The sequence below is a fragment of the Pteropus medius genome, unplaced genomic scaffold (assembly GCF_902729225.1).
Source record: "Pteropus medius unplaced genomic scaffold, Ma_sr-lr_union100, whole genome shotgun sequence".
NCBI lineage: Eukaryota > Metazoa > Chordata > Mammalia > Chiroptera > Pteropodidae > Pteropus > Pteropus medius.
The window spans coordinates 571,943-587,799 of NW_024356247.1; the positions used below are offsets into that span (position 1 = coordinate 571,943).

Genomic DNA, 15,857 nt, shown 5'->3' on the forward strand with positions numbered 1-15,857 from the left:
TGGATGAAGTGTGATACACACACATAACCGGATATCATCCGGCCATAAAAAAGGAAATCCTACCATTAGTTGATGACCATTAGTGGATAGAACCTGAAGGCATTATGCTACAGGAAAAAAGTCAAACAGAAAAAAGACAAATACTCGACGACCCCCTTATATGTGGGATCTAAAAAGCCAAACCGTACAAACAGAGCAGACTGGTGGATGCTGGTGGGAAAGGCGGGGAGGGGTGGAGGTGATCGAAAGGTGCAGATTTCCATTTACGAGATAAGCGTGCTCTGGGAACGTAATAAATGGCATAGTCGGGACAGTTAACAATACTGTGTTGTATATTCGAATGTCGCTGAGAGTAAATCTTAAAAATTCTCATCACAAAAAAAATAAAACTTATAACTGAGGTGACGCATATTGAGTAAACATATTGTGGTAATCATTTCATGATACAGATATGTATCAAATCATTGTGTCATACACCTTAAAATAACACCATGTTGTATGTCAATTACAGCGCAACGTAAGATGGAAGATAAAGTCAGGCTCAGGTATGGGCTGCATGAGATTAACGGTCAACCAAACACGAGAGCCAGTGTTGCCACGTTTGTCAGTGTGCACGTGTGCGGTCAGTGATTATTTGGGGTCAGTCACACTAACCACCAAATGTTATAAACCAATCAATTGAGCACTGAGATAATTTAATGAGAACCATCTAGCTATTTATTATTAACTCAAACTAATGTTTTTTGTGGGTATGGGTGGGAATCATGCAATATTGTTAAACAAGCAGGAGACAACTCGAGTATGAATTTTTAAATTTAAACTGGCTTTACTAAAATATATTCGTTTCATATATAATTTAAGCTTTCTTTTCCAGTCTCATTTGCACTATTAATTTACTTAGCAAAAGTTTCTCTGTACTGTACAAAGGTAAAACCCTCGGCCCTGTGTTCACCGGATTTGTCATGAATTCGAACGGGGATGAATGATGTGTTTACTGGGACAGACACAGGCATTTGTAAAATATTAATCCAATTTTACTCTGGCTTACCTGTCAGCTTTCATTGACTGATGAAAAGTAGCCAACAGTAACACACGAATTCATTAAATGGCTCTGTATGTCACTCAGAGCCAAGCCCTGGAATCACCCATGAACAGTAAGGGGCTGTCTTTAAGGGGCTAGCAGTCTAGCAGCACAGGAGACAGACAGCAAAATGTGGTGACATGGGAGCCACATGAATGTGACACTCTGCGTCAAAGTTGCAGCGGCTTCTCATTTGTCAAGACAAATCCAAATGCTTCGCCATGTCCCTCAAGGCCCTGACAGACGGGCGTTGGCCCATCTTCTGGCCTCGTCTCACTGCCTGTTGGGCCCCTGTGGCCACGTCAGCTTCTTTCTGTTCCTCAAACCCTTAGACCCACCGCCATCTTGGGGCCGTCATGAATTCATGTGCCTGGACAGATGCCTCTATACAGAGAGAGAACTAAGGGAGCCTGGGCCCACACATGTGCTTCGAGCCATTCTCTCATCTCTCAGCTGTTGCAGCCGATCATCTACTAGGACCCAGCAGGTGCGAGGCCCTGTGGTCCCAGTCTCCAAGGAGTGATTACTGAGTAAAAACTAAAAATAAAAAAGACAAATGTGAGCTGAAAATGAAGGAATGGAAAAAATATTTCATGCAATTGGCAACCAAAAGAGGGTAAGGATGGTCATAATTATATCAGACAAAATAGACTTTAAGTCTAAACCTGTCTCTAGAAACAACAACAAAAAAGGAATTGTATAACAATAAAAGGGTTAATTCAACAGGAAGATATAACACTATAGATAGATACGCACCCAACATCAGAGCACGTAAATATACGAAGCGAATATTAACAAATGCAAGGGTAGTGGAGGACTTTAATGCTCTCCTTATAATAATGGACAGAACCTGAGACAGAAAACCAGTAAAGAAACAGTTGACTCAAACAACACTATAGAGCACATAGACCTAACAGACATATGCAGAACTTTCCACCCAACGGCAGAAGAATACGCAATCTTCTTGAGCTCACTCACAGAACATTCTCCAGGACAGATCACGTGTTAGGTCACAAAACAAGCCTTAACGAATTTAAGATGGAAATCATTCCACGTATATTTTCCAACCACAATGGAATAAAACTAGAAAAACAGTAACAGCCACAAAACGAGAAAAGTTACAAATACTTGGAAATGATATACAATCTTGAACCACTAGGTCAAAGAGGAAAACAAAAGGGAATTTAAAAATTATCTTGCAATAAATGAATAGGTAAACACAACATGTCAAAACTTATGGGATGTAGCAAAATAAAAGTTTATAGTGATAAACATCTACAATGAAAAACAAGAAAGATCTCAAATAGATTAAATGTGTCTCCCTGAAAATTCATATGTTGAAACTAATCCACAGTGCAATTGTATTTGGAGGTACGGCCTTTGAGAAGTGATTATGCCACAAAGGTACAGCCTCATTAATGAGATTATTGCCCTTATAATAGAGGCCGCAGCGAGATCCCTGAGCCATTCCGCCATGTAAAGATACAGGAATAAGACAGCCATCTATGAACCAGAAAGTGAGCCCTCACCAGACACTGAATGTCCTGGGGCACCTTGATCTTGGACTTCCTAGCCTTCGGAACTGTGAAAATGAACTGCAGTTGTTGATAAGCCACTAGTCTATAATACTTTATTATAGCAGCCTGAACTAAGATACGATCTCAAATAACATCCTTACTTTTCACTTCAAGGCAAATAAAGAACTAGACCCAAAGACAGAAAAAGGAAGGCAAGAATAAAGACTAGAGCAATAAATCAAATAGAGAATAAAAAAACAAAAGAAAAAAATCAAAGAACCATAAATAGATATTTTGGAAAGATAAATAAAATCAACGAATCCCTAGCTAGATTAAGAAAAAATAAAGACTGGGAAAAATAAAATCAGAAATGAAAGAATAGACAATACAACAGATCCCTCAACAATATAAAGGACCATAAGGGATTACTGTGAACTTTAAATGGCACTGAATCTATAACCTTCCTAGACAGAATCAAGAAGAACTGGAAAATCTAAATAGACCAATCAGCAGTACGGAAATTGAAACAATCATGAACCTCCCCCTCCCCCATCCTCTGGTAACCACTAATCTATAGCCCATGTCCATGAGTCTCCGTTTGTTCGTCCTGCTCATTTGTTGTAACACCAAAAGTATGACCAATGAAAGAAAAAACAGATAAATTTGACTTCTTCAAAATAAAAAAACATTTGTTTCAAAGGACACGATTGAGAAAGTCAAAACATAACCCATGGAATGGAAGAAAATATTTGCAAATCATATATCTGATAAGGGACTAGAATCTAGAATATATAACAAACAACCACATCCCAATAATAAAAGACCAATAACCCAATGAAATAATGGGCAAAGGATCGGAACACACACTTCTCCAGAGAAGGCATACAGATTGCCAATAAGCACATGGACAGATGCTCAATATCTTCAGTCAACAGGGAAATGCAAACCAAACCGCAATGAGATACCACATCGCAGCCACTAAGATGGCTTGGCTAAAAAAGTCAGATAACAACTGCTGTCAAGGACGTGGAGAATGTGAAACCCTCATACACTTCTTATGCTAATGTAAATGGTGTGCTCACTTTGAAAATGCATCTGGCAGGCCCTGAAATAGTTAAACACAGAGTTACCGTGTGACCCAGCAACTCCGCTCCTAGGTATATACCCAGGACAAATGAAACTTATGTTCGCCCCAAACTTGTACGTGAACATTTACTGCTGTATCATTCCCAACAGCTAAAATATGAAAACAACCCAGATGTCCATCAACTGAGGAATGCATAAACTCTTGTATATTCATATCGTGAAATATTATACGACCATAAAAAAGCATAAAGTACTGAATACATGTCCAACATGGATGATCCTTGAAAGCATAATGCTGAGTGAAAGAAGCCAGTCTCAAAAGACTACTACATATTATATAATTCTATTTATGTGAAATGTCCAGAATGGACAAATCTATACAGATTGAACACAGATTAGTGGTTGCTTAGGACAGGTGGGGGGGACAGGGGATGGCAGGCGATAGCGAAAACGGTACTGGTTTCTTTCTGAGATGATGAAAAATGTAAATTGACTATGGTGATGGTGGTGCGTATCATTGAATATACTAAGATCCATTGAAATGCACACTTTGAATGGATGAATTGTATGGAATGTGAATTAATCTCAATAAAATTGTTTTAAAACTGCAGTTCTCGGTACCTATCCAAAGAAATCTAAAACACTAATTTGAAAAGATATATGCACCCCTATGTTCACTGCAGCGTTATTTACGTTAGCCAAGATATAGAAGCAACCTCTCAACAGACGATTGGATAAAGAGGTGCGACATATATACCATGGAATATTACACGGCCTAAAAAAGAATGAAATCTTACCATCTGCAATGACATGGATGGATCTGGAAGGTATCAAGCTAAGTAAATCAGAGAAGGACAAATACCGCATGATCTCACTTATATGTAGATCCTAAAGAACAAAACAAAGGAACCAACGAAACAGAAACAGACTCGAAGCTGCAGGAACAAGCTGGTGGTCGCCAGGTGGGAGTGGGGTGGGAGACCAGGTGGAAAAGGGGGAGGGATTAGGAAGTACGAACCGGCAGTAACGACACAGTCGCAGGGATGCGAAGTACAGCACAGGGAATACGGTCCATGATACTGTAATAACCATGGATGGTGCAGGTGACAGACATGTATGGGGACTAATCTAACCACCATGCTGTCCACCTGAAACTGATATAAAATAATACCGAATGTCGGCTATAACTGAAAAAAAATTTTAAGAGGATGAAAAAGGTGAAGAGGAATAAGAGGTTCAAGTTTCCAGGTATTAAATAAATAAGTCATGGGGATGAGGTTACGGTGTAGGGCTTTCAGCCAATAATATCATGATAGCGTTGTACTGTGTCAGATGGTTACTGGACTCATCATGGTGATCACTTCTTCAGGTGTATAAATGTTGAATAACAATGCCGTGCACCTGAAACTACTTATATATTGTATGTTAGCTACATTTTAATAAAAATAAAAGACAAAGACATTTTGGCATAACGAAAACAAACGAAGAAAGTTTATGATCAATGACAAGATCCAGAGTCAAGGACTCTTAGATGAAAGGTGCTATGGATTAACCGTATGCTACCTCAGTTTCTACTATTTAAATATTAATGAAATAAACTCAAAATTCTATCTTTCAAAATTCTAAGTCCTTTTAATATTAACTAATGTTGTAGAGGGAACTGTAATAATAAACCATTATAATTTAAATCCTATCACAAACGATCTTCCAATTTTAAGAAAAATGTTAATGTTTAAGGTATTTCTCTCTATTAATAGTGCTCTAGTAATTATGAGACAAGTATCTTTACAATGCAACATTTATTGTGTGCCCAGTATCTGCCAGTCTTATTTACCCTTATATAAATATCTGAGACAAAGAAGGCAATAAGTGAATGAATGGCCTTAAAGACTGTCATTTAACTATACTAGGACTTAGTTTCCTCATCTGCAAAATTAGAAGGGCCAGATATGATATTCTCTAGAGCAGCGCAGTTCGACAGAACTTTCTGCAATGATGGCAATGCTCCATATCTATGTGGCTATTCAGCTCTTAAAATGTGGCTAATGCAACTGAAGAATTAAATTTTTAATTTAATTTAAATTAAACAGCCCCATGAAACTACTGAGTACCATACTGCACAGCATAAATCTAGGGCATCATCCTGTGTGGAAAACACATTTCACAATGCATCGTGGTAATCACATACATGTGGGAGTGTGTGTGTATGTGCGTAAAATCGAAGTACATAAAACAATGCTTTCCTTAATGTGTATAAAGTGCTGCTATTTTCTTTCCTATTGAACTGAATCTCATGTTTAAAAAAGTGCTGATCCAGCCGACTAGCATGATTTCATAACTATGCACTAAGGTTTCTTTCCGCTCTAAAGCATTATGCTATATACCGATTGTCCTACAAGTATGCATTCAGTATTTATTCCGTAATGTTAATCGCAAGTCAGCAATTAATTTGAATGTGTCTCACATTATATCAGGTTCTACTTTAAAAGTGTTATAATCATTCCTTCATGTCCCTGTTAAGTCCATATTTTATAAAAAGATGGCAAGAGTTGCATGCCTTTGAGAAGTAGAAAAAGAGGTTAAGATCTTTCCCTTGTTTTTCACAGTAAGGAAATGGTCACCAAAGGAAACAGTAGGATGTAGAGCAGAGAGTGGAGGAAGGAAGTTGTGGGGAAAGAGTTCACGAAAAGAGAAAGCTAACTTTTTACCGCCATAATCTCCTCTGAAACTCCTGAAGACTTCTCTTCCCCCCTCAGTCTTCCAGCCTGACAAAGTCGTACAAATTTTATCGTAATTTGGCCTATCAGAGGACTACAGAACAAGAATGGTTCACGTGGGATCACGTGTTACAAACTTTCAACTATAGGGTGTTTTAAAAACCTTAATAAAATGCTCTGGATTTGCTTCTCTAGACTAATGCCACTTCCTACCTTGAACTCCTCACTAGTCTAAACAAGATGCAGCTCTACGAAAGGTCCATGCTCCGTCTTAGCTGTGGGCCTTTGCACATGCTGGTCCCGCTTCAACTAGCTAACTTCTCATGTTTCAGGTGGTGGCTAAGATATCAGTGACACAAGGCAATCTTCCCCGCCTGGAGATTAGACTTGATGCCCCGGTCCTTCTTATGTCCCGGTCACTGCACTGCTGTATTATAGTTGCCTGTTAAATCTATTTCCGCTACTAGGTTCTAAACGCCTTAAGGACAGGGCTAGATATTGTTCTGTTCACACTGCTGTAAAGGTGTTCATGACTTAGTGAATGAACGAACGCATCCCATGTGCCTAATGTCATCTGTATTCTCCCTGCTTGGAATGTTCTCCGCACTTCCACCGCTGCCATGAGAGTCTCTCTCCATGATCCGGTCCTTAATTATCACTATTTCATCTGGATGCCTATGGCCCTTACCGTTCCTACTACTCATCTGATATCTGACCTACCTTGTTTTTCTAGTCACTCTCATGCTGCATAGACTCAATCCCCGTAACTAAACTGAGCAGTCTGGAAGGCATTAGTGTCTGTGTTTCTCTTGGTACCCCATTATCTAGCTCAGTGCTACGTACATAGTAGACCTTAAATATTCGTGGAAGAAACAAAATTCTAAGAGGTTGTTTCTTATACGAAGCTGACAATACTTCAGTGATACTGACGACGAGCGGTGGCAGTTAAACGTTTTGTCCATGCACAGGACACAAAAAGATACACTGAAGTAGAGACAGTACAGATAAGAAAAAAAACTGTTCTCGAGAGATAATAATGGACACAAACATTAAGAGGCACTTTAAACATAGCTACATTCACGAGATAAAGCTAAGTAGCCTGATGGGTTCCAAAGAGACCTGTGTACACATTAGAACGCGATTTTATTTTCCGATCGAAGGACGATCGCGTTTGCACACGAATTCGGGAAGGTCTGTCTTGGAGAGACAGATCCTTGGGGCTCGGCCAGGCCGGGCGCCCTGTGGGCAGAGGGGTTCGCTGGTGGCGCCGATCTGCCGCCGGTGTAGACAGCTCGCCCTCCGCATCCCGACGGAGTGAAATCTGAACCGCAGGCAACTTGGCCCCTCGTTCCAGTGCCGGCGTTGGAAAGGCGCCCAGTGAGCCTGGTATCTGCACAGGTGGCAGTCTGGGGACGAAGTCAGGCTCCCCTCTCAAGCTAACAGAGCCTGTCAGTCCTGCGGGAGAGCGGGGCGCTCCAGGTGCCCGCTGGCCGTGCCCCCAAAGGTGTCCCGCGCCCCTTCCTCAAGTCCTCCGTGCCCCTCGTTTCCCTCACGCGCTGCGGCGCCCAGGCGGCCCCGAGCACCTTTGTTCTGGGCGCCTCCCGCGCCCCGCGGTCACGAGCGCAACGCCTCCCCCACAGGTCCCCTTGCCCTTCAGCCCGCGGACCCCGGCGCGGGCACCTCACCTGGCGCCTTCGAGCGGACCCCGGGTCGCCGAGGGGCCGGGGCCGCCCCTGCCGACGCGCCGCGCTCGCGGACACCAGCGGCCGGAGGAGCAGCGCGCCGCGCGCACGCTTCTCGAAAGCGGCCGCCGCCGCTGCCCAGCGCCAGGAGCGTCTCAGGAGCAGCGCCATCTTGAGCGAGGACGAGGGCCGCGCGGGGGATTGTGGGCCGCTGGCGGCGCCGGAACGAGCCACTCGGAAGCGGCGGATACTTTGCCGCCGCGGCTTTCTGCCTCCGGCGCGGGCCCCCGAGCGCCTTTCTCACCCAGCCGGGGACGTGGGAGCCGCGGAGGAGACAGGGCGCGCGCAGTCTGAGGCGCGGACAAACCATCGCTGTCAGCATAAGTGTGTCTTAAACGCCGCACGCGCTCGGCCCGCGGCGCGTCGGTCACCGCGCTCCTCGCGCCCCCTGCACTGTCCCTGTCTCGACTCCTGTGCACGAACGCGGACGGCGAAGCCCACTGCAAATGACCGTTTGCCCTGGCGGGGGGCTGCACCCGAGACATCCACTGCCTCCCCCTCCCGTAAGCGCTGTTATTTGGCTGACGTTCTCTCTCGCACACGCCTTGGGGCAGTTTTCCTTTGCTCTGTGGCTCGTGGGGACAGTCTCACTCACACACACACACTCACACTCACACAGAGCTCCCCTCTGCTAATTTGCCTCTCTGAACTCTTCCCTTGGTTTCTGCAGCGTCCCTAATTATTTCAAAACACCTAGATCTGCCAAGGGACAGTAAAGTGAAAATGTATGTAAAGTCCACGTTGAAAGACAGGTTTATACTCTTTTGTAACCTCTATTAGCAAACGAAACGATCTTGAAATATGCTCCAGTTCTCCTAGAAACTGCATTTCCCAGTGTAAATGTCACCCGCAGCCTTGAAGACAGTAACGCGGTGCAATTTTCTATTCGTTGCTGCCTTCTCTAACCTGCCACACAAGACAGGCAAATAATTATGAACTCACGTAGAGGCTCCCTGGATTAAAGATAAATCTGATGAAGACAAAAAATGTGCACGGCCCAGGCACTAAGCTCTACTTTCTTTCAAGACTCATATTACACTCCAGCTTTCCTGAGAAGAGGAAATAAATCCTGCTTGTCAGGACTTATTTCAATAAGAATAAAGTTTCCAATTGCAGCACTTGAAGAGAATTCCATGTGCATGCAATGGCTTGCTAAAAGCTAGAAGGCATAAGAAAACTTTTTCAAATTCAAGAATCTAGGGAGTGTTTGGCAGAGTAGTAGGAGATGAACCTGGGTGAGCAGAAGCCTGATGGCGAAAGGCCTTGTATTTCATTCTAAGAAGTTAATGCTTGTTCCTGTAGCCAGTGAAGGGTCTTAATCAGGAGAGTAACGTCATCGAATCTGTATGTCCATTAAACCACTCTGGCTTCAGCGGGAAGCTTGGACTGGAAGGAGTTCGGATTGGAGTCATGGCTTTAAAGCAATAGTTGTCATAAAATAAAGGCCTTAACCTGGCAGTGGCAGTACATCAATTCCTGAGATATTATGCAGATGATGTAATTGGTAGGACTTAGTGACTAGTTAGATGCTTCTGACTCATTGTTGTCTTGTTTCTAGATCGGTAATGGCCTCCTTTATTAACGCCTGTACCATCATCGGCAAATATGTATTCAGCATCTGTTCTGTTACAGAGGAGCAATCTACACTAGAGAAACCCTAGACACTTCCAGTAATTTCTCTGAGGGCTGAATATCGTCACTAAATCTTTTTACCCAGGTAAGGCATTGTCCGGTAATGCTCTAACGTTTTTTAAGATGTAGGAACCTACACAATATATATTTTGTGAGAGATTGTCAGATATAACGTAACAAAATAATCTTTCAGAAACTCTCATAGAGATTATCTTGCTGGATCCTAATAACAGGTTTTGTTTTTTGAGGGGGGCATCCTCATTCCCGTTAGATAAAGAAGACCAGCGCCACGTGGTGACGAGTCAGATCTACAACCATGCTATTCCCACTGTCCTTCCACTGTTCTTTACACTAAACATGTTGCCTACAAACAAACGCAAGATTTCATTCAAAGTCTCTAGAGGCCCTGCAGAATCATAACATTTTAAATCAGGCAAGACCTCAGAATTCCGAAACGCCCAAGCCTACAGATAACTTCTCAGAATTCTTGAGAAGTTTCATTAGAATCTCCTACAGGCAGTATTGGCGTGGAATAACATATTTTCACTGAAGCAGTTCTCATCGTAAGCCAACTCCTCTGAAGAAGAAATGCAAATAACATTGGAATACCCAAGTAGTTACTCTATGACAAGCTAAAGTGGGCAAACATGAGCCAAATAAGTCAAAGAAAATCAGGGCACCCAGAAATAGAATATGAAGCACAGTGAGTTGTGCATTGCTGGAGAGCTACAGTAGCGGACAGGCCAACTTGGCCTAGAGATAAATGTCCGAAATAAATTAAAGAGACAGAGGAGCGCACAATAAAAGCCACTGTCCACAGATGTTGCAGATACGGAACGCAGGACAGTACTTTATTAATGCAATGATTACATCTATATATGTATATACTATTTTGTAATTCACGAAGTGCTTCTTCCTACCTTATTTAATCCGGAGACATTGGAGATTAGGTATTATTTATTAATATTCCCATATTTATGAGGAAACAGGCTAGATAGATTTTGACTTGACAGAAGTCAAAAGGTAATGGGATGAAGACCAAACCTAGGTTTTATGACTCCAAATACAGTGCTCTTTCCACGTAATTACACCCGAAATGTGGAAGAAATTTCTTGAGTACTTCAAGAAGGCCGCAGTGGTCTTTCTTCTAGAGAATGCCAGAACTCACTCCTACCTAAGTGCATTTGCACTTGCTTTCCGCTCTATCTGGAGCATCCTTCCCAGACACTCCTTAATGACTCAGCCACCACCTGCTTAGAGAAGCTTTTATACTACACCTTATCTAAAGAAGCACCCCCTCCCCGCCCCCGTCCCTGACACTCTATCGCATTGCCTTGTTTGATTTCCCTTAAAATCTTGCTACTTCAAGTGTGAGCTGTGGACCCTTAGCACTGGCGTCACCTGGGAGCTTATACGAAATGTAGACTCTCAGGTCTCACTCTGGACCTAAGAGGTCAGAATCTGCATTCTGGTAAGAATTCCCTGCGTCATCTGTATGCACGTTACAATTTGAGAAGCGGTTTTAGAGCATATATCACTTTCTGAAAGTAACTTGTTTATTTTTTGTGCATTTTTAAGAAAAACTAAATATTTTTAAATATTAAGTATTTCATGATAACTGAAAATTATAAAGGAAAGATAACGGACACCCAGATACCTGCAACCCAGCTCAATCATAGGGTAACGTTTTATTATATTTGCTTTAGATCTTAAAAATAATAATTTAGCAAAGACCCCTGTGTTGTCCCTCTCCAACCTTAGCCTCTTTGTCCTCATAGGTTTATTCCTGTTTTATTCTCTTCTGTGGATTTTGGGAAGAAGAGGAGACGAATAGATTTGATTAAAACCCACCATGATTATCTGGATGTCCCACATATTTTATGAGGCAAGCATAAACTTAATACCAAATGTGGACAAGGATTTTACAAGAAAATTATATGTCAACTTACTTACGAACATAAATGAAAAACTAGAAAAATAAAATAGTGAACTCAATCCAACGTCGTATAAAAAAAATACATCAAGACCAAGTATGCTTTATCCCAGAAATGCAAAGAGGCTACGTATACATGCATAGACTCGTGTATTCTATAGCTTTTGGGAGTAGTTTACCTTTATGTCCATTACATTAAAGTTGATAATTGTCCATATGATAGACAAATTTTAAAGAATAACTATCATATACAAACATACATAATTCAGAAAAGATTTTCAATAAAATTTAATACTAACTCAAGATTTTGAAACTCTTGGTTAACTCAGAATAGAAAAGATCTTCTCTCTCACCATAAAAAAATCTGTTTCAAGCATTTTACTGAATGATGACACTTTTAGTAGTGTTTGCTTAAAGATGGGACTATGCCAGCAATGCCCACTTACACAACTACTGTTTCAAGCATTTTACTGAATGATGACACTTTTAGTAGTGTTTGCTTAAAGATGGGACTATGCCAGCAATGCCCACTTACACAACTACTGTTGTGTTGGATGGAAGTAGTGATCAATGCAATAAGATAAGGAATAAAAACCAAGGTATAAGGACTGAAAGAGAGAAAATAGTAGTAATTTGTATATTATATCATTTTCCAGATAACAAAGATAATCTATAGATAAACTAATAAAAAAAAAAACAGTTAATCAAGGTTGCTAAGTAGAAGGTCAACACAAAATAAAAAGTACCCTGTAGGGCGTATAAAAAATTTTTAACTTGTCCAAATTTTCTACACGTTTCTTATTTGTGCACTTTGTTCTGTTGGTGTTAAAATGTCCCACTATGAATGTGAATTTCTTGATTTTTTCCTTGCAATTTGGTCAACTATTGTTTTGTATATTAGATTGCTGTTATGAGGTACATACAAGTTCATGGTTGTTATATCTTTGTAGTGGCCATTAAAAGATTCTGAAGTCAGTTAATGTTCCTACTCTTCTCGTAAAAAAAGGTTAGAACTCTCAACTTTCCCCTTTTATCTTCCATGTTAAAGTAGTTTAAATTTTAATTCTATAAACCTCTTCAAATTAATTCTTATCATGTTTTTTTACAGTCAGTACTTACTTGGATTTTTCAACATGATTTACTGATTTCTTTGCTTAACATCTATTATATCACACTCCTTACTTCCGGTTTCAATTTTAGTCTTGCCGGAATGCATCCTTTGGTAGTTCTTCCACTGAAGTTCTGTATGTGGTAAACTGAGTCTTGGGACACCTGAAAATATTTTTATTTCATCCTTACTTTTGCTTAATAGTGCAAGCGATTATCACATTCTAAGTCGATAATTACTCCATTAGATTTTCTTGGGCCTAAATTTTCCTATTACCTGTTCCGATTTTCTTTTCTAGTGGTAAGATTCTCTGAAGGCTTTATAATTGTTTGTTAAGATCTCTTTTTTAGAGAGAGTTGTCTTTCTTAAGAATTCTGCATGTACACCAGATTGTAGAGATGTCGCTGATGGGACAGTTTCGTCTTTCCTTCTGCAGTGTCCTTATAAAATTTACCAATTTGGGACCAGTTTTTCCTCTTTTTTTAGCATTTGTTTTTCACACCGTATGTAGTACGTATATGGACCCCACACCCACACACAGTGCAGATTTTTCATGGAGGACCCACAGCTGAGAATGGACTTTCTGCTTATAAGTCCGCATTCGTAGGCCAAGGGTCATAGTTTTAGTAGGACTTCTTACTGCGGAAAGCCCAATTCCAGCTCACTACCCACACATCGGGTCTGTGGCTTCTCAGCCATTCAGCAGGGCATTAAAACCCCAGCCACATGGGGTCGGAGAAACGGTTTGACTACAAAGGAGCACGGAAGAGTTTTGAGGAATGATAGAACTGTTTCATATCTCGATCGTGGTAGTCGTTGCACTACTATATGCATGTATTAAAACTCACACTATATTGTACACCTGAAACTAATATAACCAATATACGATTGTATACCACCTATACTGAAACTAAAAAAAGAAAAAAAAGAATATTATAAAATTTATGACAACGAAGACTGAGTAAAAAAAAAAAACTTGCAGAACTGTACACCAAAGGATGATTTTTTCCTTTATATCTTAATTTTAAAAAGAAAAAAAAATAACCCAGACTTTGTCTTGCATCTGTATCTGATTCCTCTCTCGGGCACTGGGCTTCAACTCTGTTCACTGTTCGGTCTTTTGGCTTCCCTTTCCCCTAAGTGTCTTACCCCCAGAGAGTTTCTTTGTTTGCTTTCAAATTCAACTATGCATTTTTAAAACCCGGAGTGGTGTTGTGATTCCTATCCAACTTCTCTACTTATTTGGCATGTAGAAGGGAGCACATCTCACACCTCGTCAGTTATCCCCGTTGACTCCACTGCATACCTCCTGACCTGGTATTTGTACTTTAAGGAAATACGGCCCAAAAGTTAATACAAAAAAATAAGATAAATTTTTATATTATAGATGTTCATACTAGTGCTGTTTATAATAGCAACTTTTGAAAACAATTCCAAATCTTCCAAAAGAAGTTTAATGAAAAACCTCGACAACAATTACATGAAAAGTATACGGACTTGTATTGCTATATGGAAGATTATATATGAATAACGTTTAGTAAAGCAGGACACATATCCATTTTCATTACTGTTAGGATTTCAAAAGAGCACAGTACAAAATGCATAGGTGATGTTTTAAAGTTCTGTTTATCACTTTTCGCCCTTTCTTCAGGGGAACGTTTAGCGCCTTCTAAGCACCGCACTAATTTAACTGGAGTCATCTAATTTCATCCTCTCTAAAGCCCATGTAGACTAGGTTATATTATAACCCCCACTTTTCTAATAAGGACAAGACAGCGTAGGGCTTGCCCGAGGACTCAGAGGTTGGAAGCGGTAGAGCTGATCTCCAAATTCGGAGGGGCTGACTGCAAAGCCCATGCTCCCATCATTATTCCATAGAGCTTTTTAGTCACAGTTGTTTGTATTAAAACATTTTAAAAACTCATGCAAGGTTTTAGTTATTTTTTAACCTAACAAAAGTTTACAGATTCGAGTCAATTTTATCACTTTACTTTCAGGTGAAAAACTATTTTGCCAATTTATAAATAAGTTGTTTCATTTGTGTGTTATACAAAATAATCATATCTTAATCCTTCTCGTGTATAATAATAACAGCTATTAATTATTGAGCACTTAATTTGTCATAGAGACTTGCTACACGCTTTATATATGAGCTCATATAATCTCAAATGTTGTATGAGGTAGGTAATATTAAACTTATAATCACATTATAACTTTTTTCTGCTGAGGGAAATCGAGACTTCCAGAGGTTAAGGAACTTGCCCTAGATTACTTACCTAGTAAGCAGTCGAGCCGGAACTCAAACCTAAGCCCGACCCCAAAGTCTGCTGTCGACCTAAACCATGCTGCTTCCTCACGCCATGCTGCTTCCTCACGTGTTTGTTAATACACGTCAGTTTCAGGAGCATGCCAAAGCTGCTTTTGCTCCCTAATAGTGTGGGCAACCTTATATATTGTAAAGCAGCAACCAAGCTTTTTCTTGGCAAAGAATGATCTTATGGGAATTTCTGCGGGACGGTGGGACCCCATGCAGACGAAACAATAGGAATCATCTCTTTCTGAGCACTATGCATACCAATGTTCAGAAATTAATCAAGTGATTCCTTTAGAAATGTTGCTAGGTGTGCCCTGCTTTCAAGTTTCTTGAAGATCTAATTAGCTTATGGTTTCATAGCTCCATGGTTTTACTCTAGTATGAAATCCTCCCTAAACAGTGAAAATGTGCATGGCACGTAGGCCCAGCATGACGCTATATGCAGCATGATGTTTTTAATCCGTCCTTCATTACCTTGCATTGTTGAATAATACTCCACTAAACGGATATACCAAATTTTGTTTATCCATTCGTCGGTTGATGGACATTTGAGTTGTTTCCATTTATGTACTTTTTAACTTTCCCTTGAGATGTCCCCTTTGACCCGTAGATTGTTTAGAAGTTATTTTGTGGTCGCCCTAGGAATTACATTCTGTATGCACACCTTATCATGGTCTACCGCTGTCAACATTTTACCAGTGAGAGTGGCGTACTGAAGCCTTGTCTC

General features: G+C 40.7%; 2 protein-coding genes across 2 annotated transcripts in view; one reads left to right on the forward strand and one right to left on the reverse strand.

Annotated features, from left to right (window-relative positions):
* Nucleotides 1–8,273, reverse strand: part of ABCB7 (ATP binding cassette subfamily B member 7) — a 72,294-nt gene extending 64,021 nt beyond the window's left edge. Inside the window, exon 1 of the mRNA XM_039859990.1 lies at nt 8,087–8,273. Within this exon, the coding sequence (XP_039715924.1) occupies nt 8,087–8,254 (168 nt within the window). The 5' untranslated portion in view covers nt 8,255–8,273. The remainder of the gene's footprint in view (nt 1–8,086) is intronic.
* A 233-nt stretch (nt 8,274–8,506) lies between these two features.
* UPRT (uracil phosphoribosyltransferase homolog) overlaps nt 8,507–15,857 on the forward strand; it is a 60,049-nt gene continuing 52,698 nt past the window's right edge. The window contains exons 1-2 of the mRNA XM_039859988.1: nt 8,507–8,646; nt 9,702–9,860. The gene's annotated coding sequence lies outside the window, so the exon portion shown is untranslated. The remainder of the gene's footprint in view (nt 8,647–9,701; nt 9,861–15,857) is intronic.